We start from the raw sequence: 26,821 nt of genomic DNA, 5'->3' as shown, positions 1-26,821 counted from the left end.
AGGTGAAACAGGTTGGGGCTGTGGTGGAGGGGCACAGCTGCACCAGTGAGCTGGGAGAGCCTGGCCAGCTGGGCTCACACAGGTCTGTGGACACAGGGGTGAGAGGCAGGAGATGGTCTAGTCTGGAACCTCTGGGCTGGAAGGGCAGTGCATTTTGGGCCAAAACCTGGACTTGGACACAGACTCCAGCAGTGGCAGCAGGGCTGCATAGCACCCCTGGAATGCTGGGCTCCAGCATGACCTTGTCTCTAGACTTCTGCAGGTGGAGAATAATTATATAAAGACAAATTCAGAGTAACACATCTAATTCCAAGAGCCATCAGTGATAGCAAAAGGACCTCAACAGTGTTCAAGTTTGAGCCTAAAAATCCAAACCAATAGCAGCTCCTCCCCATGGCAAACCACACCTGACAACAAAATAAAATAAATACTGTATCATTCTGGCATAGTTTTTCCTTCCAATGATTTGTGCAAAGCACTGCAACATTTGTTTTTTTCAAAAATAATTATTCTTTATGGTTATTAAAATAATATGTCATGGATATTAAAATTAAATTACAAAATCTCTTTGGTGCCCATATTCATCATTTCAGTCTGGAAAATTGGCTCTATTTTGCAGGCAGCAATACATAAACAAGATCTGGATAATGATAGCTCTATTCAATTAACCTAAAGGGTTTAAGTACAGAGATAATACTTGCATGGATATTATAAATTTCATAGTAGTATTTACTAAGAATATAATACATGTGAAATTGGTATCTGGGAGGACAGTGTCCCCAGGAGCAGCAGCACCCATAGCCCAAGGTGCTGCTCAGCCACACTCAGTGGCCCCACAGCTGCAGGATGGGCCTGGTCTGGCATTACACCATGGGGCACCCACTGCTGCATCTCTCCCAGCCCAGGAGCCCCTCTTATGTGTGCCCTGTGGGAGGCAGGTTTGGCCAAAATCTGTCCATCAACATCCCAATCCCGCTCTGACTCTGTGATTGGGGTTTCTTGGCTTTACTTCATCAATTAGCAACAGAGAAACTACTGAGACTGGTTTGTAATATGGCACCATCACTGCAACAAAAATGGTTTCCAGCTTTCCCTGAGTACAGGCACAGGCACTGGCAGCAGCTGCCCCAGCAGGCAAGAAGCAGCCAGATGGCACACAGTACCCAGAGAGGAGTCTGAGCACAGGAGCTGCCATACACACCTTACAGTGCAGCAGTAAAACCTCTGCCCTTCCCTGGGGCAGCAGGTAAAGCTCACTGGAAGCACCTGCAGTGCTGGTTTTGCTGGACACCATGGCACTGGCTGACTGATGTGCTGGATGGTGGTGCCTGCATGGGCTGACACCAAGGGCAGGATAATGAAACCTTGATGCACACACCAAGTATTTTCTTCCTTCCTTTCCCTTTCCCTTTCCCTTTCCCTTTCCCTTTCCCTTTCCCTTTCCCTTTCCCTTTCCCTTTCCTTTCACTGAAGTGTTACATCCTTAGATCATTTATGCCATTTTGAGGATGACAGGACATCTTACAGTAGAGCAAGAGAAGATCCCACTCTGCAGCAATTTCTCCCTGGTGAGGAGGCTGTTGACACCTCCAAGCAAACAGGCAGAGCTGACACCTCAGGGTGAACTTGGAGCTGATTTGTAACAGCAGATGAGGATCACAATCAGGATGTGTGGTGGCACCTCGCCTGCCCCAGCAGACCATTATGAGGGATTCTCCCATCACCTGTTTTTTGTGGTTTCCAGGGTTTTCTTACTTCATCCTAATTTCAGGCAGGGAGGAGTCGAAGGCAGCAGCAGAAAACAAGATAAATACAAAGAAAAATGGCTCTGAGGAAGGGCTGGGAAACTTGGCAGTGATTACTGAGCTGCCCTCTCAGAGTGGGGACCAGCACAGGGCTCAGGAATGGGTCTGAGGTGGTGACTGGACCACGAAGTGTTAACAGGGGTGCAGGCACACACCCCAGCCTTGATGGCAAGGAGAGGGTAAGGCACTTAAAGCCTGTAAAAAATGCTCAACACAAACGAAGCCATGATGCTGGTAATGACTGGTGCTTTAGATAATGTTTAGCACATAAATAAAGTAATTGACCAATTAATGAGCATGTGGCAGATGCTTGATATGCTGTAACAAGTAGGGAAGGGTATGAGGTAACACCAGAAACTGATTAAAGGGATGCAGAAGCAGAGCAGAGTGGGGGAGAGCAGGGCCTGGGCCAGTTGAGGTGGGCAGGTTTGGGGGCAGGGCCACAGGAGCAGGGAGAGGAGACAAAGGCTTGGTGCCTGCGGGGACAGCGTGGGGCGGGAAGGGCAGTGGGGAAAGGGGTAACTGGGGTAACTGATGTTCACTTACGGCTCAGAAAACCAGCCATGTCCTGGGCAGCATCACAGGGAACATGGCCAGCAGGTCGAGGCAAATTATTGCACTCTCTCTGCTCTTCTGAGATCACACCTGGAGCAGTGTCCAGCTTTGGGGGCCACAACGTGAGGCCATGGACCTGCTGGAGTGAGTCCAGAGTGAGCACAAAGAGACCCATAGGGCTGGAGTCCCTCCCCCAGAGTTGGGGCTGTTCACACACAGAAAAGAAGCATCTGGTGAGACCTCAGAGTGCCTTCCAGTACCTAAAGGGGCTACAAGAGAGCTGGAGAAGGACTTTTTACAAGTCATGGAGTGATAGGACAAGGGGGAGTGGCTTTAAACTGAAAGAAGGTAGGTTTAGATTGGATATGTGGGGAAAATTCTTCCCTGGGAAGGTGCTGAGGCCCTGGAACAGGCTGCCCCATCCCTGGAAGCAGTCAAGTCTCAGAGCAAGCCGGTCTAGTGGACGGCATCCCTACCAGGGCAGAGGCTGGAACGCGGGAACCTTCAGGGTTCCATCCAACCCAAGGCGTTCCGAGGCTCCCTAAGGCCGGGAGGCCATGGATTCGGGAAGGGGGAAATCGCGCCGTGCTTGCTCGGTGCAACACTGACATGCAGCGGCCGGGCCGGGGAGCGCCCCGCTGCACCGCCGGCCCGAGCGTCCTCCTTCCCCTGAACACCGCTAAAGCAGGCTTTTAATATCATCCCAAGCCTTCGACAAATATTGCATCTGATTTCTAAATATGCTCTGAGCAGGCTAATTGCCAAAAAAATCCTCCAAAATTAATGTAAGAGCTGTGGTTTGATCCGAGGCAAATAAATACAAATGGTGTTTATTTAATATTCCCCTGCCCTTTAAACAAGGGACGTTTTCCAGTGTTGTGGGAAAACACCTTATTATGAAACAGCTGAAGCTGTGACCTATCACAGATGCTGCAGATTATACACAGCAATTAGAAAATCACACTAGGGCTTAATTAATGTGTTCTGGGTACGAGGTTTTCCCCCAGGACCACAGTAGTGCAGGGCTGCTTGCCCACCCTCCCAGCCCTGCCTATTCTTCCCCACAATCCTCTCAAATCATAAAAACATTTAGGTTGGGAAAGAATTAGCATTCAGTTCCACCCTTAACCCAGCGCTGCCATGACCACCGCAAATCCATGGCCCAAAGTGTCACATTCACACATCATTTGAACACTTCTAGAGACGGTGGCTTCACCACTGCCCTGGGCAGCCTGTTCCAAAGCCTGATCAACCTTTCAGTGCTGAAGCTTTCCCTATTACCCGACCTAAACCTCCCCTGGAACAACTTGAGGCTTTTTCCTCCTGTTCTGTTGCTTGTTGCCTGGGAAAGCAGACTGACCCCCACCTGGCAACAACTTCATTCCAGGGAGAGGTAGAAAGTCATTAGGTCACCCCCAAGCCTCATTTTCCCCAGGCTGAACATGCCTCCCTCAGCTGTTTTTCCTCAGATCTATGCTCCAGACCGTTCTCCAGCTCTGGTGCCATTCTCTGTTTTTCCTGCCAGGAGAGGACCAGAGCTGGACACAGGATTTGTGGTGTGGCCTCACCAGCACAGGGCATGGTCACTACCCTGGTTCTGTTGTCACACCGTTGCTGATAAAAGCCAGGATGTCTTTGGCCTTCTCAGCCACCTCAGCACAAATACTCTGAGTGTACCAGTACCATGTACAGCCACACAACCTGGCCAGCTCCATGCCTTCTCCAGCCTTCCTGGACTCACTGATTCCCCTTGGCTGTACTTGGTATACAACACCCATCACCCTCCCCTCACTGCTGTCTCCACAAATACACCTGAGTCCCTGCAGAGACCCACATAAGAAAGAAGGATTAGAAGGACCAGCTGTCTTTTGCAATGTATCTGAGGGAGAAAACCCTCCCAACAGGCATGAACTTGGCCAGAAACTGTTCCTGTGGCCCCTCTCAGGAAATCGGGACCTTGCAGAGCAAATTATCCCAGTCACAGCACAAAGTTTAATCACTCCTTTTTGACTGCTGCAGTTCGCTGGGGGTCTGTCTGCACTTGCCAGACCCATGACAAGGTCAGTGTAACATCCCACATCCCGTCTCCCCTCTGCTGCTTCCAGGGATGTGCAACCACATTACTCCTGCTGTGCCAGCAGCATCACAGGTGAGGACAAACCCTCCTGCCAGGACAGGTACATACTTCCTCCAAGCTGAATCCTTAAATTATCGTTTCAGCTTCCCTGCCAGTGTTTGGAATGACAGGTGTCTCCTGGTCTTTGGAGATTACACTGTATTCAGGACCCCCCTGGAGACCCTCTTCACCCACCTTGGTGGGGCAGCCTGGAGCTCTGGGAGGACGGTGGCTGAAGCCCCGCCCAAAGCATCACCTTACTCACATTCCAGTAAAGCCCAAGGACTAGAGTGACTTTGATAGAAATATTTCATTTTAGACTGCCCCAATGAGGTGATTAAAAGGATCTGAGTATTTAGCTTAGTTACTCTTCTTTTTAGCAATTCTTTCTCACCTCTAAATAGCTGGGTAACTCTTAGCCAATTCTAATCTTGTGTCTTTCTTCCACTGTACAGCCAGGATTTGTAATCTTCTATGAGTCACTCAGTAATAAGAACAAAGCTCATCAGAAGAGTTTTACTGACCAAGTCCGTAAGTACTACAATTTCTTAATATTTAGTATTTTGAAGATACACATCAAGACAACATGCTTCTGTTCCAAATCCCAAATTAGTGAAAGAATACAGCATCAGGGATACTCAACTCTTGATCAAAATTCCCTTTATATGTATTTTTAAAAATCTCACCAAAACCCCAACAAATCAAAACCCCAAAATACTTGAGAGACAGGTCCCTGTGTTTAATAGTATTAATATTTGATACAAAACAGAGATTCTAATGGCATTTGGACAAGGGACAAATGGCTCAAAAGAAAGGTGTAAACTTGACTGAATGCAGGAAGGCAAATGCAGAGCTCCTGGAAACCACTGGAGAAGGGCAGCACATGTGTCACTTCACAGCAGGCACCACACTCTGCAACCAGCCCTTGGCATCTAAAAAAGGGCAGGCACAGAGGGCTCCTCAGCAAAGACAGGAACCACCCCTGCCTGATTCCAACTAACTCCAATTTTCCTAACAATCCATAGAAATAATAAAGTGACCACACAGAGAATGATTTACGACCCATTGAGAAAACTATTGTTTATTTAGAAAAAAGGTTACACTGGTAGAATTTAGCAGATAAAAAAATTCTTTTTTTTTTTTTTTTTTAAAAATGTCATTGTGAAATTTTCAGACTAAAGTTCAGCAATACAAAGCTCCTGTAGCTGTAACTGAAACTTAATTTATTTCAGTTTTGAAGAGAGCATTTCCAATCAATCTAAAAACAACATGACAAACAAAAAGTTTGACAGGGGACAACTGAGCACAGGTTTAGATTGGGATGGGACAGGGTTCATTCATTGTTTTTTTTAAACAAGTCAATGTTATACACAATATACAAATAATCCCTAAGCATTGCATGAAAACAGTGCTCCCACTTAACTTTTTTTTTTTTTGTTACTGATATTAAAAACAGGCCAAGTAATAAATAAAAACTGAGTTTAAATGAGGTAAATCCAAAAAGTTTCAATAACTGTTTATTTGTGGTTTTCAAACATCTAAAAGAATGCAATTTCAAACTGAAAGAATTACTAAACTCAGGCAGTATTTTCAACAAACTAAAGTGGAACTATGTACACATGAAACCTCATTTGCACTATGGCAACTGTTTGTTTGCAGCACATTGTGCTAAAATATGGAATAGGTAACACTTTCAGCCAGGTACTGAAAATAAATGTATAAGAAACTAAGCAACAAGTTAAAAATACAGTAATGTACAACTTAACAATTAAGTCCTTAGCATGGGAAAATAAAGCAGAGAACTGAATAATTTAAGGAGATGCAGATGGGTCCTCTTCATTCACAACTTTCTGTGCAATCTATACTCTGGAAAATACATTTCTGGTCACAGATATCTTGGATATAATGGATATCTTCCTGTTTCAATGTCACCTGCAACAAAGGTGTACATAATTAGAATTAGATGTTCAAATGAACACTGATCTCACAACTTCACATTTTATTCCATTCACAACTCAAAGAATGAGGAGGGAAATTAAATTATTTTTATCATTCCCTAACTCTAGCTTATTCCACAGCAAGAACTATATTATTATGAGCACTGCACTGTAAGTAGTGAAACGCTTATCTAAACACACAAATAAGAAAACAAGTAGTCACTTGTGAGAGTATAAATTCATTTAGAGGTGCAACCTCCCCAAAAATCTTACTATCTCTATATTAGACAAGAAATAAATGCAGTCAAGCAGACATTGTACATTAAGAAGAACGATATCAAAGATTTAACAGGAGCACAGGATGAGATTCCTCAACTGTGCTGCTATACAAAGCACTTTTTCATACTTCACTATGCACACAGTGGGATGCTGTCAGTTCCAGGCCAGAAGCTCCAGCCCATTACACAGCTGGATGTGAATTCCACAGTAAAACTGACATTTACCTGAGCACTTGTTACTTACAGTCAGCAGAACCCAGTTGTGCTTTTTAAACTAATGACAATCCTCACTTTATATTGAACTGCTAGTCAAGACAAAACTTAGTATTTTATTATTAAAGACACTGTAAGTGCTCAGTAGTGAACTTCATCTACTAAGACTGCCTTTTTTCTTTTGCTCCAAAGTAGCATTTAGAAGAATAGGGAAAAAGCTGGGATTCCTCTACAGCAATCAAACAGTAACAGCTATGAAGGAATAAGAGTCAAGAAAAATCCAGCAAATTCTTTCTAGAGAATACTTGTAATTTTCAGTTTAGAAACTATTCACAGAATTATCCTTCATTATTTCAAGAAGATAAAAAGGAATAGTACTAAGAAGCAATAACCTGAACTCCCATCTTTCTACCACCAAAGAGCACCTGGTACCAGCAGAAGCTTTGTTACCCAAATCCCTTCAGTTACGTGCCCTCGACTGCCGTGGCTGAATAAGCCCTGACACCAAATGGGACACGAGATCTCTTCTGAAATAAGCCCCCTCTGCTCTGAGGTCACAATCCATGAGTGGAAACTTTCCCCAGACATCCAGATTTTGCTTTTTTTTTTCCTTTTCCTTAACATGTAAAATTGTACACTGCCTTATGTATAAAGATCAATAGCAGTCTGTGACTCAAGTTGGATACATCAGGTGAACTAACTGAAGTTCGCTGGGACACTTTCCTTTCCAAATAACTGAAAACAAAACATTTCAAGACTCTTAAAATGGCTCAATGTAGAGGAGAAAAACCTCCTACCCATTAAAAAATAAAAAAATGTCCACACAGCTGCACAGGTCTGAAAAAAACCCAAACCATTCAGAGCCCCATCAACTTCAAAGAACAACTGATTTTTCCAGAAGAGCCAGTCTGAATAAAGGTTACTCAAAATACCCTGAAGTTTCTTTTCTTTCTTTAAATAGTCCATGTTTCCATGCCAAAGTTTACCTTTATCTTCTTCCTCTTCAGATCAGACCAGATAAAAGATTATGCAGAGACACTGAGCTGACCAATTGCATTATGCAGCATTGTGGTTTAAAAGCTACTGCTTTTTTTGAAGACACAAAACATGAGTTTGCCACATATTAGGCAAGATACTGTTAAGTAACATGTAGATTATCGAGAGTGATAACTGTCAGAATGACGAATCCACCTCAGCTTCCATATGGCAACTTTTCTCGGAAAAAGTAACAAAGACACAACTCCACCAAATTCTGTTGACAGGCCACATTCCCTGCCTCTTTTTTTTTCCAAAAAAAATCTGAGCATCTATATAATCTCTGTGATGATGATGGGGAAATAGTTTCCTCTGGGGTAGTAATAAAAACTTACAAATAATAATAGTAATAATATTTAAAAAATAATAGTAATAATAATAAAAAAACAACCTAAAACCACACATGCCCATAAGAATGCCCAAACATGTAACAATATCAATAAAAAAAAGTGCCCACAGAACAACCAAAAAACCCCCAAAACACCACGCTACCACCCTGGGTGATTTCAGGCTGTTTTGTCTGTATATCCTTTACCAGTCAACAGGACCCATAGGAGATACCAAACAAATTAAGTAACAAATATTTTTACCTTTCCTGAAAGAATCTTCATTATCTATGCTTGTCTGAAGACTTATGAGTAAATTCAGCGTTAAGGAAAAAGATATATATTTTGCTACATATAAAAAAGGGAAGCTCATTTGCAGAAATTTTCTGAAATGTCAGAAATTTTCAGAAATATCAATGTTTAAAAGGATATTGTTTCTTTTCTTCTTTTCCCCCAGTACTGTCCCGTTTTTCTTTCTTCTCTGTTTTTTCTTTATCATGTCTTGATTCCTTTAAAAATACACATATTGGAAACAGCTTATTATGGGTACAGGATATTTAGGAGGACTATAACATTTAACATTATAATTGGACATAGCTAAAAGAAAATCATCTCTCAAAATGACAGTACTCAGCTTCTATGATCTCTCAGATTATTTTATCTTTCTCATCCAGTTCTCTGGCAAGTACCAGCAGCAGAGCTGCAACTGGGAACCACTGTTTGGTGAATACAAATATAACTGCAACATATCTGCTTTCACCAAAAGCAGCTGTGCTGACACATGTACATGGAAATCTGAATTACAGACTAGTTTATACATCAGTTAAGACTATTTTCACCTACTTGCTTACCAAAATAGTCTGCAAATACTTTAGATTATTCAGAACCTAAAGTATAAGTTCTGAATTTTCCTGGCTACTGCCAAAATGAACTAGTCCTCCAAACTATTCTACTCCTGCCAGGAGTGACTGCTGAGATATTTTAAGCCAAAAGATACCAGAATTTTCAGAAGCACTTTCTTTCTTACACATTCACAGAATATCTTTTTAATTTAGGCTATAATGCAGAAATAAAGTTTAAGAAAAAATATCAGCTTGTTCTGTCAGCAAACAAATAAGCAAGAGGGGAACAGCTTATTTTACCTTTTTGCTACCAGAGGAGCTCTTCTCCATCTTTTCTGCCTTGATTGAGTCACCTTTCTCTTTTCCTGAAGATTTTGATTTGGTTTTCTCCTTCTCTTTTTCATTTAAGCGAGGGGAATCAGAAGGACTTTCGCTTTTGCTGTGTTTTGAAGAACCAGCTAAAAATAGAACAGAAAGTTGTAATTCACAAGTAAAAGCCTGATGAACACACACACAAAAAGTAAAATACATACTTGTGCCATTTTCATCTTTGCGTCGTTTAGTTGAATCCTGTGGTACCTCTCGGTCACTGTTTGAATGATCCTGGTACCAAACACAATTATGCAGATGTTAGCAGACTAGAACATACTCTGAAGGAGCACCTGCTTGCATTCTTATTTTGGAGAACTACTTTTTGAATCCTTAGAATGTAACTGAGGTGTTACATCTCATGTGGAGTTTCTGGAGATCAGTTTGGAGGGAGAAGAGGTTTGAATACATGATTGCAAACCAACCTTTGAAAGAGTAACAGAACAAAAAAGCCACATCTGATATAGATCACTTCTGCCCAGATGGGCTGTACAGCCAACTATTACTGCAAGGGCTTGGAACAGAAAGCTTTCCAAGCACATATCAACTGCCTGAACTAGTTTATTAAAAATGTCACCAACCCTTTTTCGATCTTTCCTGTCCTTTTCATCTTTCTTCTCTCTCTCTCTGGATCTTTCCCTTGACTTGTCCAAATCTTTCTTCTCCACTTCTCTCTCCTTACTCTTGGACAGTGTTGGAGTAGTGTGGTTTATGTAGTGCTGTTAAATTAAGGCAACATCACCAAATATTAATATGTATTCCTAGACGTGTAACAAAAAAAGTCTTATTCTACCATATCCGATCTAGCTCAAATACCAAACATAAATATTTTATTAGCAAAATAAAGAGCAACTGAAGACATGTTCAAGTTCATAATATATAATTTAACCTACTGCTTATTTACTCAATTCAAGAATATTTTCTCTTAACTGAAACATTTATGTTAATACACACAACACTGTTCACCAGGATAGTGGAATGCATGAACACAAATCAGACACAGGGCTACAGAAACAGGATAGGAAGGTTACTGGACTCAGTTAACACCTGCAATATTGCCTGCAATAAACAAATGGAATAAGCTGCTTAAACAAGCTATAATTTATTTTTAAAGAATAATCTTTATCAACAAAGTATTTAAGATAATACTTTGAATAATGTCTTTTAGTCTAAATTCTAACCTTCAAATGAGAAGAATAGCTGAACATAGAAAAGAATTGTATCTTGCTGTAATGGGGTCTAGATTGTTATTCCACTATCTCTTCTAACCAACTATAAAACAGGTAGCACATGTGTTGTATAAATATGGACACATTACAGTGATGATATCTGTCTTTTTAAAAACAATTATATAGCCAGATCTAAGAAATATTAAGAGCATATTTTAAATTAAAACCACTTCCCTTGGTATTTAAGTTACACCAGCACACAGATTTAATCAGTATACTTCAATCTTTTCCCAGTTCCATAAGTTAACAATTTTATTTGGGAACTAAAATATCTTTATTAAACTGTTCTGTGTATTTCTTTCTAGAGAGACATCTTACTTAAAAGGACACCAAGAGAAGAGGTAAGTGGAAGATTAGTTTTAAAAAATCAAGGCATCACTTGAACCAAACCAATGAGTGTTTCAAATATTCAAAATTAAAGCAATCCTCTCCTTTCCCAGTTTCAGTAAATGTTTAACTTACCAAAACTGATGTTAATGATCCTATATTAAAAGCCACAGTGACAAAATGTAGGTCTCTTTAATTATTTCACTGGAATTTTATTAGCCTACAACAGAGACTGAACCTTCGATACTTCTTGCACTAGGTATTTCTTTTTGCTCTTTTCCCTCACTCTTCTTTTCTTATTCAATTTCCTACAATCCCATTCCACAAGTAAATTTATCCCTGCTCTCTACTTTGCTGACAATGACATGCAAGTATGCTTTCTCTACACAGCCCCATTTAGCTGTCTTCCAGAGCTCCTTTCCACAGGAGAAAGAAAACTCATAGCTCTGCTTTCTCCTATTCCATTTCTTGTGCTCTCATGATTGTTCACAACAGATTCCACTGTTCCTCTACCATTCCAGTGCGGAGTTTTGGAAAACCACATCCATCCTCCCCTACCTTTACCAGAAAGACTTTATCAACTTGCTTCTAGAGAAATGCTGTCAACTGATGACACATCAAATTTTGAGTGCTTTTGTGTGGTTTGTAACCAGGACATATGCCAAAGAAAGGGAAAAAAAACCAACCTAACTCAAGTCTGGCACCATTTATTTTATAACCGGCAGTGGAAACTACTATTTCCATTTTCTGGCTCCAGAAACTGAGCCAAGTCAGGAATAAAGTCTGTGAGCAGACAACAGCACTAGACTTCTAACTTTCAGTGGAAGCTGAACTCAAAAATCTTACAGGCTTCTGAACATCCCATCCCTTCCCCAAATAAGTACATGGAAGTAAAGAACATTTAACTTGGTTTACACCATGTATAAGGAACATTGTCATGAAGTGCTTTAAGTCTGTTAGAATGGCATTGAAGAGTGAAGATTAGTTCATTAAGTGAGAAAGATCAGAAAAGTGCATTTAGAAAAGGAAGGAATGGGTTGGGCATTCCCCATTCCCCGAACACTTAAAGAATAAATCCATTAAAAAGTCACATGACTGCAACACACTTCCAGCTAAGTCTACTCAAACACATTACAGTTAATTCTAAAACACAGCTTTTCAAATTAACTAAAAAAATAAAGCTGTTTGCTGTTAATTTAATTACAAATAGTTGCACTGCCTGCTTAATTAAATCAATGTGCCAATAAGTAAAATAAATATTTTAAAATAAAACTTTAGCTTAAATAATGAAAACATATGCAAAATTTCAATTAATCAGTTGAATCTTGACTCATACAGTAAGGAAGGGAAAAGTAAGATTTTACAGATTCCCATATACTTCCCTTCACAGCAGAGGTAAGCTCAACACAAATACTATCATTTTCTAATTTAAAAAAAAATTAAATATACAAGATATGATGATTATTCATAAAAGTATCTGGATTAAATCTACAGACATGGTAGTTACATCAATGGTAAGACTAAAGGATTTTTCCCATATACGCTATCCTTATAATCAGATACAGTTGGTATTAGAAAAATTCAACTAAAAAGAAAAAAATCCACCAGCAAGTGTTCATGTCAGAATCACAGCTATTTTGATTTAAAACATACAAGGTGTTCTGAACACTTTGCATAAAGATGACTACAACTAAAACAACGGTGTAAATACAGAACAGAAAATGGAAATCCATAATACATTTTTAAATGAGGTGAATATAAGTAATCTTAGGTAAACCCAAAAAGTATCCAGAAAGTCCAAATCGCCAGCATTTTCCAAGTGATAAACCTTTGTGCAGTTTAGTTACTCACTAGTACCAACTGTGTAATCAAAGACTTTAACAGCAACTTTAGAAGGTTTGATCCATTTCCTATCAGTCACATCCCCTGATGTATCAGCAGGTATGCAGTGGCTGTGACTGTTACTGTACAACAGCTACAATGTGTCTGAGTTTTAAAAAGAGTAAAAAAATAGTTACAGAATCTGTCTAAAATACAATATTCCCAGTGCTTGTTAGGCCACACCCTGAACACTGGGCTCAGTTTTGGTCCCTGCTATACAAAAGGGATGTGGACAGGCTGGAGATGATGCAGAGAAGGGCCACAAAGGCTGATCCAAGGCTTGGGAAGCCTGACACAGAGGAAATGCAGCGTGAATGGGGTTTGCCCAGCCATGAGAACAGGAGGCTTAGGGGAGACCTTAGCACCATGCCCCAGTATTTAAAGAGTGGCTACCAAGGGAGATGCCCTCTTTACAAGGAGTCACATGGAAAAATAATGGGTAATGGATACAAGTTACTCCTGGGAGGATTCCAATTGGACTCAAGAGGGAAACACTTCACACCAAGAACTATCAGCCACTGGAGTATCTTCTCAGTGAAGCAATGGATTCCCCAACACGACACTTGTAACATCTGGCTAGACAGGGCGCTAGGCCATCTTGCCTACACCATGTTTTTGCCAAAAAGGCTGGACCAGCTGATCCTTGAGGTCCCTTCTAACCTGTGATTCTGATTCTATGAACTCCTGAGAATATTCTTTAGCATCCCCTTTCCTAAGATAATGAAAATGATGAAACTGAAGTGTATTTACAAGAAGCAAATACATGAAAGTGGTAATTCAGGAGGCTGTCTCTGATGCTTAGAAACACAACACTATAGTACTAGAACATGAATACAGTTGTAAGAGGAGAGTATCAACATTCCAAAGATGTCTCAAATATTCTTTAACTAACTACTGTTCTTTAACTGATATATTCAAAACCACTCGAACAATTCTAAGAATTATTTTAGCTATTCTATTAGCTTTTCAGCCAAACAAATGGCTAATCATAAGGATGTTTCAGGGTATTCACAAGTTTTAGAGGGGGATAAAAGAGACACTGACATATCTTATCTCTTGAAAATACTGACAGAAAGGTAAATTCATGGGATTTTTGCTATGTTGCTTCTACATTATCAACCATCCCTCCTGTACAGAGGATTTGCACACCAGAACAAAAAACCGCCATCTCTCTATTACAATGCTTGTATTTACAGTAATGGAATTTGAATTTCTGATGTGAGTTTGCCTTAAGAGCAAAAGTTAACTTCTCTCTGCAACAGAACATGAAAATAAACTTGGCTGGTTTCTAAAAGATTCAAACCTTTGCTGAAGAGTCCTTGAGTTCGTTGAGGTTGTCCTGTAGAAAATGAACGGAGATGACACGTGAGCTGGAATAGTTTTCAGAAACCAGAGGGACTTTGGAAAGCACGGCCGTGCCCTTGGAAAAAAACCAGCTACTCCTTCTGGAATAAATCTTATGTTAATACCATACTCTGAATAAAGCTAGAAACTGAAACACGTTTTAAAAAGAAAGTGGGGGAAGGGGAAAGACAGTCATTATCTATTCTCTAGACTCTGCTATTAAATAAACTACAAAATAAGTCTATATCTAATTCTTCCTAGAATGGTGAAATACACTCTCCTGCCTAGGAAAAAAAAAGAAAAAAAAGAAAAAATAGTCTTAACTCTAAATATAGCTAAGCAACAGGTGAAACAGGTTCAAAATACTTTTAAACCTGTATCTTCTCCACTTTCAGTTAAATGTGGTAGAAGTCACTCCAGAATGACCTTATGCTGCCACTAATAAAAAACTTAATCACTGAGTAGTTATCACTGTCACCTGTTTCCTCAAAACTAGTAAAAGTTAACTGAATTTTCCAAAATTAAGTTAAATCTTTCAAGTAAATCCTACATAGAAAAAGATGTACTTTGAAAAAACAGAAAAAAAGAGAAGAGCTCGTTCTAAAGCTGGTGAAGTTTAAAGACCCACATAATCCATCAGAGTGCTCTTGATGAAATATTGGTAACTTACAGTTTTAAATGTTCAACGTACTGCAAATTCAAAGATTCCATGAATATAGATGGTTTAGAAATAATATAAATATGGAGCAAGGAATGGCTACCCTGAGTCTTCAAGTAGGCTACGCCCATGGTTTTGTGCTGCGCTTGAGTGCTTGGGGTTTCTCTTTGCTGGGTAGGAGGCTTGGTGGCCACATCTGGTTTTATCGTAACGCAGGGCTCAACATGGTGGGAACCCATTGGAAATAAACAAACCTCGAAGGGAAGGTACAACAGAAGCTGCATGCGCACTGAATATATACAACTACAGGAGAACTGATCACCAAGGAGACTTTAAAATGGAACTCCTTTCAAGACTCCTCCTTAGAAGGCACATATCGGTATGATGCTCATCAAGAAGCCTGATGAATTCAGAGGTATCGCACATCCCGTATCATCCAGGAGTCTTCAGTGCTATAGATTCTTCAAAGAAGTGCAGAAAAATATGCTCCACTCTGTTGCAAAGACTCATTTGCTTGTAGCTACCATTGCACTCCAAAAAAACTGACTGCTTAAAGCAATGAGGCACTTCTGTGTAAAAATTCTCTTGAAATTTCCAAATACTATTTTACAAAATTTGTGCTAGGTCCTTGAAGCATTATTTTGGTTAATTAAAAAATATTTTTATAGAAAAAAAGACAGTCCGCCAATAAAGAAAAGGAATGCATTTTCTAATGCAACATAAAACCTCCAGTGGTTCCAGGGTATACTTGGCACAAAACTTGAAGGAAGTCGAATACTGGCATCCCAAACTTGTGAGCCTAACATGGGTGCTGCCTTCCTCAGGCTATACTAACCTTTACTGTTGAGGAATGTGATGGAGAAGAATGTGTATCAACTTTGCGACGTTTTTGTTCTGAGGAAAGAACACAACAATGCCATTATTAAAACACAGTTCAAAGACGAGAATCAAATAATATCACTTTCTGAAGTGCCAACAATTACAGCTAGATTTCCTACCACCATGTGAGTTTTGTTTTCTTTAAGGTATCTACAGTTGGCAGCATACCTTGACCATCCTTATGAAAGTTTACAGCAAAAGTGTAATGTGAACAAACTGCTGCAAAATTATACTCACTCCAAACTCCCATTTTATGGAAGTCAGTATCTGAATTTCAGAATTGCTATGAAGACCCTGAACAGGTGAACCATATGAAGGCTATGATAAGCCCTCCCTTATGTAGTTTGCCTTAAGCAGCACAAATATAAAACCCAACATCAGTCTCAGATTATAACTTAAGGATTTGCTAACCCTTAATATAAGGAGGGACTGATAAAGCTTTCTGCATCCTTCTTAAGGATGCAAAGGCCTGTATCTTTCACTTTTTGTGCTCTCTTCCAAGTCAAAGGTTGTCATGAAGCTCTTGAAGTACACACCAAGTTTTTGCATTACACTTTTGCGAAACTTGCATGGTCAAAGTTATACTAATACGTTTTAATAAAAGACCATTTAGACTTACATTAAAATAAATGGCAGGCTTTGTGGGAACAATGATTCACTGGAGATATGTGAAGTTCACACATTCACATAGCTTGCCTTTTGGAGATATTCTGACCACCTCCTTTAGATACTGACTGTATTGAAAAGCTAGTGCCATAATCTTACATATTATATAGGAATTCTCCCTCAACTTCTCTAGCATTTTTTGACATTCAGTGATTTTCTAAACACATCCTGTTTTTCTAGACAAGAATAGAAATGAAATATTCAAATTTACCCCTTTCAGATTCTGATGTTTCTGATCGGGGAACAGGTGACTTCAAGGACCCAGCTACTGGCACCTTTTCTCCTCCTTTAGCATTTTCCTTGGATTTCATTTCCTTTGCTAGATCTCTTTCTCTGGATGGCTCCTTTTCTCTCTCCTTTTCTACAGTTGACTTTGACTCGATGATGGTAACAACCGTCTTGGACTTTTCTTCTTTTGAAGCTTTTTCTTCTTTCTTCACTTTTTCCTTCTCTTTCTCAGATTTTGGCGTTTTCTCCTTGATCTCTCTTGCTTTGTCATCTTTGTTTGCCCGTTCTTCCTTCGGTTTATCTTTCCCATCTTTCCCAAGTGCCTTCATCTCCGGAGTGGCAGCTGGAGTCTTGTCTTTTTTTTCTTTATCTTTTTCCTTCCCGCTTTTTTCTTTATCATCTTTCTCTTTAATAATTTTACTGCATCAAAAACAAAATGGCATACAATTAGCATGGATACAAAATACAGCTCTAGCTTTATCACAGAAGTTTTGCTCCTGAATGTTTGACAGAATTTCCTGGAGCAGACACTAAGATTTCTTTATCAGAACAGCAATAAGCAAATGTTCTCATTTATCTTTTGTAGCTAACATGAAATCCATTTATCAGTAAAACTGTATTTTGAAAGAAATAATGCCATTTTTTAAACTTTAAATAAATGGAAACAATTTATACAGAACTCAGAAGTAAAAGGCAGGTCATTTTAAAGTGTATTTCTGTGGCTTGGAAGGAAGAAAATAGAGAGTGTGTAAGGATAGTTTTTCTCACCTATTAGATGCACTGTTTCCATTGCTTGTTGTCACCTTCGGTGTAGCATTGACAGTTTTATTAATAACCTTCACCACACCCTGAGACTTCTCCTTTAGTTTATCTGCTTAAAAAAATAAACAATTCTATTTCAAAAAGTTCATAATATTGGTTAAAATACAACAAGTAGCAGAGCATATTCATGTCAGGTCATGTGTAGCTAACAGCTAAAATAGGTAGCAAATCACTCTCTCCCAAAACCAAGTAAAAATAAAGAGCATGCACTCATCCTATTTAGTATCACATTTATATTTTTTCTTTTTAGCTTAATAAGGTAAACTTTGAGAGAAGCCTGCAATGTCAGAAAAATTCTAAAAATAAACAACATAATAATCATAGATGTGTTTACCAGTCTCCTCAGTAGTGCCCTCTTCCAGTCTAACTGTATTTATTGTGAGAGACGTAGGCATCCCAGCACCACCTGGCCCATTTTGTACTGTTGCAGGTACAGCATTCCTGGCAGGTGGGTCTTTGTGGTGAAACTCATTTTCAGGTATCATGAAAGGCTTCCTACTTTTCAACTGTCCAGAATAGCTGCAAGTCGCACAGATTGTTAAATATGCAGAAACATAAAGCAAAACATGGGTTGAATCTTAAATGTGGATCTAATCTAACAGTTCATCTGTTATTTATTTCACAGTTTTTCCTAACTCATACACAGTTTCTTCCCCCTATATTGATGAGCTCAAAAGAAAAACAAACAAACCCAGTAGACACAGAAGCAGCCCTACTTCCACACCCTCTTCCTCACCACCACACACACTCCTCCCTGGCCAAGCACATAGAACAAACTGACTACTGACAAAGCTTCAAACTGTTAGGGCAACCTGAACCGCCCCTCAGGCATACAAGAATGATTCCACATTCACCACAGGAAGATGCAATATATAACTAAGCATTTTAGAATCATATGCACTTTCAGTATCTAACCAGTCTTGCAGCAATAGCCCTTGGCTTTCTTCCTTTTACTATCCCTCCTATCTCTTTTCTGCTATATTATTTCTCTAAAATTAAGCTATGACCTCGTGAGTAGAAACCTTTACTATTTTAAGGGGTTTACTAGAGTCTTGTAAAGGAAATTAGTGATCATCCAGCACAAAATGAATGTTTTCATTCACACTGCCAGCACCGAGATGTAGGATAGCGAAATCTTCTGTGATAAGGTAAAAATCAAATGTTAGGACCGTAACAGTTCCGAGTCTTTAGATGCCTTTCATGATCCACTTTTAACCACTTTCTTAAATAAGCTGTTGTTACCCCATAGCCAATGCATATAGATCAGGTCTCTTCTCTTTCTCTTCCTGACATATCTTGTGCACTCTTCTTTCCAAGGCTTGACCCAGGTTCAGCACTTTTGGATACCATGGAAGGATTTTGGTCAGCACAATCAGGATGTTTCTGATATGTGTATATTCACCTGTTTCCAGACAGTGCACGGAAGCCTAAAACACAAATGAAATCTAATGAAGTTTGGGGATTTTTTAAAGCACTCAAAAAACATAAGGTTTTTGCATCTCTATTTACCTTAGTTAATTTATAGTGCCATTTATGTACCACGTGTCTAAAATTCTCATAATCCAATTGATCAGCCTTATTTCCACCATCAAAGCCAGTCGCTCGTAATATAGTCAGGAAGCCTGGATAGTTGCCACATTCCTACACACACATCAAAGAATAGGAAAAAATAATTTTTCAGGAAACAACACTGGTAATCTAAATTCTAAACTCTAAAGAATGAGATACAATCACACTTTACAAGACTCACAATTTTTTTTTTAGCTAATTTATGTTGAAATTTTAGTTGTGGGTGAAAGAAAGGATTGTTCATAATTTAACTAGCTGGTGCAAGGAGTATTAAGAGAGTTTCCATATGCTCCCTAAATTATCTTTGAGGCAAGCTATGTGAAAATCAGAAATGCAAAGGGGTTTTTTAGCAAATATATTTTTTAACACTATACAAAACTACTTCTATCAAAACTACATGAATTATAGTAAAATACAAGTCAATTTTATGATTATGCCATCAGAAAAATCCAATAGCACTGTTTTTAAATCAAACATTTTCACTAAATCCATTTTTAATAGGCTGAATTACACAAATGGTTAGTACATATTCTAATGAGCAAACTCATTTCATTAATTTCCTATACCTTTTCATATATGACTCTGTCACTGTGCCATCTGGTCACGGTCTCCAGCATACAGCATAAAAACCTGCCATATCGACTCGCTTCATTTTCTGTGCAACTTGCAACTGTATATATAATATCAGAGAAAACCTGTGAATAGAGCAAGAAACCGTTAGAATGACCTTACTAAATTACAAAAGTAAAAAACCTAACAAAAATTATAAATTTCTCTCACCTAAACCACTATTAAGCTGGTTTCTAAATACAAAAGACACTGTTTACAATATTGTTAGTTTCCCAACTGCTGGCCCGTCACACTTAGGCCAGATTCCAAGCATACAGCTGCAGCTGATATACCGTTTGGCCGCTCAAGTGTCTTCATTGACATAACTTTTATTTTCTAATTAATAATGACTTGAGTTGGTAGAAGTAAACATCTAGCCAAGCTATTGCAAAAAAATAGGTTTTCCTGGCCCACACAGGTGCATCAGATAGGGCTACTTGAGTAAAAATGCTCTTTTGGATATCAGAGCAGATACAGTGACACAAACAGGGCTGCTGTCTGTAGCACATCTGCCAGGGTCAGGGAGGGTCCTGAGGATGCTGCTGGTGGGGGACAAGCATAAGAAAATTCCACAGCAGAAGAGCACACACAGCTAAATGGGAGGAATGAGAGCAGGTCATGGAAATGCAGATCAGTTAAAGGTTACAAAACCTGAAAACAACTCCTGTGACAGCTACTGACTTTGCTCTGAAACTCCAGACTCACTAGGGTAAAACGAACATTTCTTGAAAATAAACCCCTGAAGCTTTAAGAAAACTTTGATCAGAAGATCTGAAGTTCAAAAGTGAAATTCTGATTGTCACAGATTCTAGAATGAAACACAAGTAATGATCTCACTTACCTCTTTTGGGAGGCAGGGGGGACACTAGTTTGGGATGTTCATAGTGGTAATGATGAAAATACACACAGAGTTATAGCTACTTACTCGGTCATAGCAGAGAAGTGTGGAGAAATTGGGTGTTTTCTGCTGATGCACCAGTTCAACAAAGTGAGCACAGTAAACTGCATCAATTGCCGAAAAAATGCATCGAGGAAATATACACAACTGTAAAAATTTGGTGATAGTCTCATTTTTGGTTGATTCTTCAAAAAACAAAAGTTGAGGGGGAAAAAGAAAAACAAAGTAAATTAATGGTTTATCATTCAACTAGTCTCTTCCCAAGAAGTTCAGTATGACAGATCCATACTCTGGTGTTTGCACATTTGTACAAACACAATACTCTTATATTTCAGATGTATCTTTGGCATTGATCAGGAAAAGTCAATGTAAGTCCAACTGTTTGAGGGTGAGGATAGAATAGCAGGATGGATGTAGCAAATGTTTATTTCTTATTGGCAAAATTGTTCTTTCACACAAGAGAGCTGGGAAAGCTTCAGTAAACCTCTCCACCTGCTCAAACTGTGCACATCAGCAAAGCAAACACCACCTGCTATTTCCCTAGAACACTTCTTTTCATCTTTCTACATGGGGCTGACTTTTCAGTTTGGCTCCCTTCAAAACTGAAGAACACTCTGTCTCTAAAGAAACAATTATAATCATTTCTCCAATTAATCAAACACATAGAGGAATTTAAAGAAGAACAGCCTTCAGTACACCACCACCCCAATACAGACACACTTCGGGAAAGTTTCATTCTACCACTGAGTAAAAGACTGCACTGTACCAAGTTCAAGAGTTAGCTGTTTCTGTTGGTAAACTCAACAGCACAAAACATACCCAAACTGGTCGCATGGCAACAATGAGCATAAAAACAAGCTGAGAGGAATGTACAGCATGAAAACAAGGTCAGAGGAAAGTAAAGAACTAAAGACTGCAAGTGGATGGCTTCAAAGGAAGAATAGTCATGATCCTCACTAGGGTGGTTTTGCACAGGCCACAAGTCATAGCACCCAAAGGTTTACTTGCAGTTTTGCAACACTCATGGAATAAAGCCTGCTCAAGAAAGGACTGACAGCTTTCACTTAACTAAAAACTTTATGTTGACTTTGTTTAATTTTATCATCTATCCCTCAAAGGTTATAACAAGCATTTGACACCTCAAAAAAAAAAAAAAAAAAAAAAATCTATCAAGGAAATCACAGTTCATAGGACAATCAAGTATGTGTTGCTTCAGAAGTGTACAAACAAAGCAAGTGAACAGCCAGTCAGAATAGGCAGTCTCCAATTGCTAAAACTACCAGGCTACTTTGCTGAAAATTAGTTATTCTCAAGGGTGCAAACACTCCATCAAAAGTTTGCAGACAGGAAGCCACTCTTAAAAAAATAAATAAATATCAGTAATTTAAAAAATAATAGTAAACCTCACTACTACACTGGATGTGCTGTTCTAGTTCTTCATATAGTACAGTTACAGATATATATATATTTTAATGGGCAAACTGCTGAAATACTAATCTTGCCTCTGGATACAATGCTGGGAAACTTCCTTTAGCTGAAGCCCGAGCACAAGAGCCAGCAATAAGGTATTCCCAGCATCCCACAAAGAGTTACGTGTATACCTATGCAAACTATTTTCTACACACTTTTGGATGCTTCTTTAAGTAGACAAATTTACCAAGTCACCTCTAGACCAAGCCTTAATCAGGAATTTTTCAACCAGTAGTTTCTTGAAGTTCATTTGCTAGAGTACATTAAATATTTGTAGGGAACAGTGTTTCTTCAGTAAACCAGTTGGATGTATCTTACATGAGTTGGACAACAAAACTCTTTTCCACTGGATTATGCTAGGCTTCTTGGGACAGACGAACTACTACTTCCAGTTACAAACTCAAAGTTCATCCAGAGAAGAAAACTGACCAGAGAAAAACATTTCAGATTAACCAGACTATCAGAGTTCACAAGCAATATGAAATATTACAGACGTTTGGTAGGAGAAAAAACTTGATTCTGCTTACTGCATATCTGCCCTATGAAATATGTGCATGCTGTTTCACTGCATAGGGCTGTTAGACTGGCACAACACTTATCTTGTCATTGGAATAGAGTTTATGCCACCACCCAAACCCTGGCATATTGCTCCTAATCACAAGACTCAAAGTAAGTTAACTCAAACCAATAGTTGAGACTTTACATGCCTATTTTTTGTCCTGAAGTAATTATACTAACTTAGCAGCACTCTAACTGCAGTTAGCAAGTACAAGCCAGCTTGCAATTACAAATTTCCAGTGAATTGGGGCAAATTTAAAATTAGGGCAAAATTTAAAAGGTCTTGACATGGCAAGAAACAAAAAAATTTCTCTATGAAAACCAACTACTCAGCATTTGCAATGACACATTATGTTCTAACTAAAAATTTACCTTGCTAACAGACATCAACATATAAAGAGAGAAAATTTTCAAATCAACATTAAGAATTATTAGTACAAGAAAGTTCTGTAAACAGTGACAAGTACAAAAACATCCACAACATTCCCGTTAGACACACTTACTTGCCAGAAGCCAGTTATCTTTCTCTAGTTTCAGTCTCTGTAGAACCCTCTGCACATGCTCCAACTGCTTCTTCTCCTCTTCAAGGAGCTTGTCCTGCAGAGCTGTGCAACGTTCTTTTTCTTTTTTCTTTTTATTTGGAGGCTATAAAATGTCAGTGAAACTCATTTTAGTATTATACTAAAACTTGCTATAGACAGAGCAGTAAATTCCCAGTAATACTAAAGAATGCTTGAAAAACTTTCCACTCAAAAATGTTCTGCTCTAATAATCAACTGATTCTATGAACACTGGCTGACTACAGTTAAGACAAGAGTGAACAGACAAACCACAGATACAGATGTCAAGACCTCCTTTCTGAAACTGATTTTCCAGTAATTTTCACTTAGTGGAGTCACTAGTACTTTTAACATGGGAATTATGAAGGAAAGTCAATCCAAACTACGTTAGTGTAGCAAATCAGAATGGATGAACCAGGTAACACAAGTTCCCAGATCTAAACAACCTTAATATAATACTTCATGAAAATAAACTCTTTCAAGGCTGGAAAGTTTAAACTGGACCATATTTTATCAACATACCATTTCTTGATTGTCATCTATGGCTTTCATCTGGACTTTAAGTTTATTGACTTCTCTGTCATAGCTGCTGTGTGGCACAGCAAGGTCATACATCGTTAAAGACCAGAATGTAGCATAAAACTGAGGGCTGATGTCATCCCAAACTTTAGGGAGGTGCAGAGAAATCACAGCTTCATGAACAGGAGCCATCACCAGCTCACATGATGTAATGTATTTGTGAACTTTGTGCTGCTGTTTATTTCCTTTCTCAGCTTTTTTTAGTTCATCATACTTTGACTGTGGAAAAAAAAATAGAAAATAAAAAACTGTAATCTATATATACAAAAATTGAACTTAATAATATAATTTAACTTTTCCCAAAAACTTTTCATACAACATTTACTTGTGAAATGTCAGTACATAAAGCATTGAAGAACTTCATACGCAACCTTTCGTCTTCATCCTTATTGGATGGATTTATCTTTCTTCAAGGATGCTGTTATCTGTTGTTATAGTAACACATTATACTACACCAAGTAAAAACTACTCTCCATATAGAACTTTTTAGATGCAGGAACAAATTCATTTCTGACAGTTCCTGAGCTAGCATATCATTTGGCAGCTGCAACACCTTCTTCCACAGCAAAAATCTGTCTAAAACACCTGCAGATGAACTTAACCTTTGAGGGAACAGGGAGGGAGAGAATTCCTACTGATAACCCAAAACATCCGAAGAGGTGACTTCATTAGCTACGACTTCTGTCAGCTGTGAGAAAGTTGACATATGGGCCATATTTTCCTAGGAGATCAAGGACTACCTGTTCCAGCCCGTAGCTTCTATTTCCAGTTCTACTCACAAAACTTTGCAAGTTTTATTTAGCAAACAAACTTTCTCTGGAACCTACCACGTATACTGGCAATAGGTACCAGAACAGCACTATGAGCAGACAAATGGAAGAGTTGTACTCACTGAAATGTGGTGTGCATACATGGGTCTTGAGAGGAAAAATGCAGCATCATGAGGAGTGTGAAACTCATTACAAAGAACATCAATAGAAGGCACTCGCTTTATGTAATCCTCTGTGCTTAGATTGGATGCTAAAAACCCACCAAATTGTACCAGGGTGTCATGGCACTACAAGCAAAAAATACAAAAAGTTAACGAACGTTATTATTTTGTTCAACAATAAAGCTAGGGAGAGCTTCAGAGCTTGCTTTACTTTCCCTTTTATGTTTCTCATTAAAAATGCTAACTCCAAAGAGTAGAGCAAAAAATTTCTCATGAGGGAAGAACAATAAAGTAACAAGCCCCACCTAGAAAAGCCAGCAGAACTCAAGAGTATTCTGTTCTATCAGAATGGGATGCAACTAGTTCCTACTGCCTAGGCAGTAGAAGAATTATTTTTTTTTTAAAAAAGGAAGTTTCACTACCAAAGACTATAAAACCACAATGGACACTTAAATAAGAATTTAGCTTTTTATGACAAAGGATGCTTTGCTCTTTTACTCAGAGGTCACTTGTCAATATACTTTTAATATACCCATGTATTTTAATAGAGCAACCTTGCAATTAGTTTTAAAATTCATACGTATTCGTACTTATTGTACTGGATTCTCATATATAGCTCTACAGATTTTGTTATTTATGTGCTGAATCCTTACATATTGCGCTGATACACTAGAAGTCAAACACAGGTGTTTTTACTTGCCTGATCATACAGTTTTCCCACCAGCTTCAGATGTTTTTCCCCTCCTTCTTGAAAGACAACACCATTTCTCTGTTGAGCCATAAGCAGGCACAGTGGGAGGGCAAGATCATGGTCCAATAACGCATCTTTTAATCTCTGAGACGATTTCTTTGTATTCCTGATTTGCCCGAAGTATCCACCCTGCACCGCACAGAAAAAATGGAATTGATATGTGCTGACTGCAGAAATACTGATGAATTAACAGCAATAGAGTTTTCTGTCCATCAGTAAAACTCTCTGGATCCTGTACTGCAATTCATGTATAGAAAAAACAGAAACTAACCAGTCTTGCCTACCTTAATTAGTTTTTGCTCCCCACCGAAGCAGGGCAGAGCCAGCAGGACTGCACCACACCCAAGTGGCTGTTGGAACGCAGAGGTGTGTCATGTAAAACTCTCTCCTGAATATCAGATGCTGTGATGCATTAAGAATTAAGGTTTACACCTACACTGCCTTGGCACCTGTCTCAAGGCCTCTAAGCTCAAAAGAGGCCTCAGCTTTGCTGCCATCATTCTCAACTATGCTGCCAGAGTTCTTAAACCAGAGTCTTTAGAACCACCAATAAAAAGCAATAATTATTAAATGTAACACAAATGCACCTCAGCTTTCAGTTGCTCTCCACCAGTCATGGCTTCCAATTGCTCCATCGTCATTTCTTCAGTAATTTCTATCCCCGCCATTTTCTGTACTACCTCTTTTAAAATAAGCAAATCAAAGCTGCAAAGAAAACAGAAAAGTGGAGTAAAAACAAGACAATTTGTTTAAGAATCGGAAGCTATGACATTAAATATATATATTAAATAGCAGCACCACAATGCCTGTTAAACAACATTTTCATTCTTTTTTCTAGAAGAAACTAGTATGTCAAGCACAAGGATTTCTTTCTTTCAAGTATAAAGCCAATACTTAAAAGCAATGTAGTCATTCATCAGCTGGATTTCAGAACCCATTCAGAACAATTTAATTGTTTTTGAAGATGGTAGTGAATGTGGTGCTAAGTATCAGCAAATTAATCAAAGTTTATTGATCCCCTTTGTTGCTTGCCATGTGTCAAACTGTTTCTATACAGTTATTTCATGAATATGGAATATTTTATATATTAAGAGTTTCTAGAAAGTACACAGCTTTAGAAATGTACTGGCAAAGTTAGTCTGGAGAGGTTACTTAAGAACATGGAAAACATCTTATTTTTACTTGAAACACAGAATATATAAAATATTCCAATAATCATGCTGCCCAGAGACTCGGTTTTACTTCCTGCTCTGAATACCATAAAGACAATGACTTTTCCCCAACAGAAGTATAGTAAATTGTACCCCAATCACACAAAACAGCAATGTTTTCCAGAAAACTTCTGAAATCTGTGTGACTTATAAAATCATTGACCCATGCCCTCCA

General features: G+C 38.9%; 1 protein-coding gene across 1 annotated transcript in view; it reads right to left on the bottom strand.

Moving 5' to 3' along the window:
- Positions 1-5,541: 5,541 nt before the first annotated feature.
- The window catches only part of THOC2 (THO complex subunit 2), a 50,076-nt gene continuing 28,796 nt past the window's right edge, over positions 5,542-26,821 (bottom strand). The window contains exons 20-39 of the mRNA XM_056491104.1: positions 26,023-26,140; positions 25,385-25,564; positions 24,646-24,810; positions 23,697-23,972; positions 23,118-23,259; positions 20,614-20,771; positions 19,646-19,774; positions 19,020-19,151; positions 18,753-18,937; positions 17,845-18,029; positions 17,457-17,559; positions 16,672-17,108; positions 15,751-15,809; positions 14,217-14,252; positions 10,058-10,195; positions 9,641-9,710; positions 9,408-9,565; positions 8,698-8,774; positions 8,530-8,577; positions 5,542-6,408 (exon numbers count right to left, since the gene is read on the bottom strand). Coding sequence (XP_056347079.1) covers positions 8,550-8,577; positions 8,698-8,774; positions 9,408-9,565; positions 9,641-9,710; positions 10,058-10,195; positions 14,217-14,252; positions 15,751-15,809; positions 16,672-17,108; positions 17,457-17,559; positions 17,845-18,029; positions 18,753-18,937; positions 19,020-19,151; positions 19,646-19,774; positions 20,614-20,771; positions 23,118-23,259; positions 23,697-23,972; positions 24,646-24,810; positions 25,385-25,564; positions 26,023-26,140 — 2,776 coding nt within the window. The 3' untranslated portion in view covers positions 5,542-6,408; positions 8,530-8,549. The remainder of the gene's footprint in view (positions 6,409-8,529; positions 8,578-8,697; positions 8,775-9,407; positions 9,566-9,640; positions 9,711-10,057; positions 10,196-14,216; positions 14,253-15,750; positions 15,810-16,671; positions 17,109-17,456; positions 17,560-17,844; positions 18,030-18,752; positions 18,938-19,019; positions 19,152-19,645; positions 19,775-20,613; positions 20,772-23,117; positions 23,260-23,696; positions 23,973-24,645; positions 24,811-25,384; positions 25,565-26,022; positions 26,141-26,821) is intronic.

The sequence above is a fragment of the Oenanthe melanoleuca genome, chromosome 4A, assembly GCF_029582105.1.
Source record: "Oenanthe melanoleuca isolate GR-GAL-2019-014 chromosome 4A, OMel1.0, whole genome shotgun sequence".
NCBI classification, from domain to species: Eukaryota; Metazoa; Chordata; class Aves; order Passeriformes; family Muscicapidae; genus Oenanthe; species Oenanthe melanoleuca.
The sequence above is the reverse complement of the archived record's forward strand: the minus strand, read 5'-3'. Positions and strand labels throughout refer to the sequence as shown.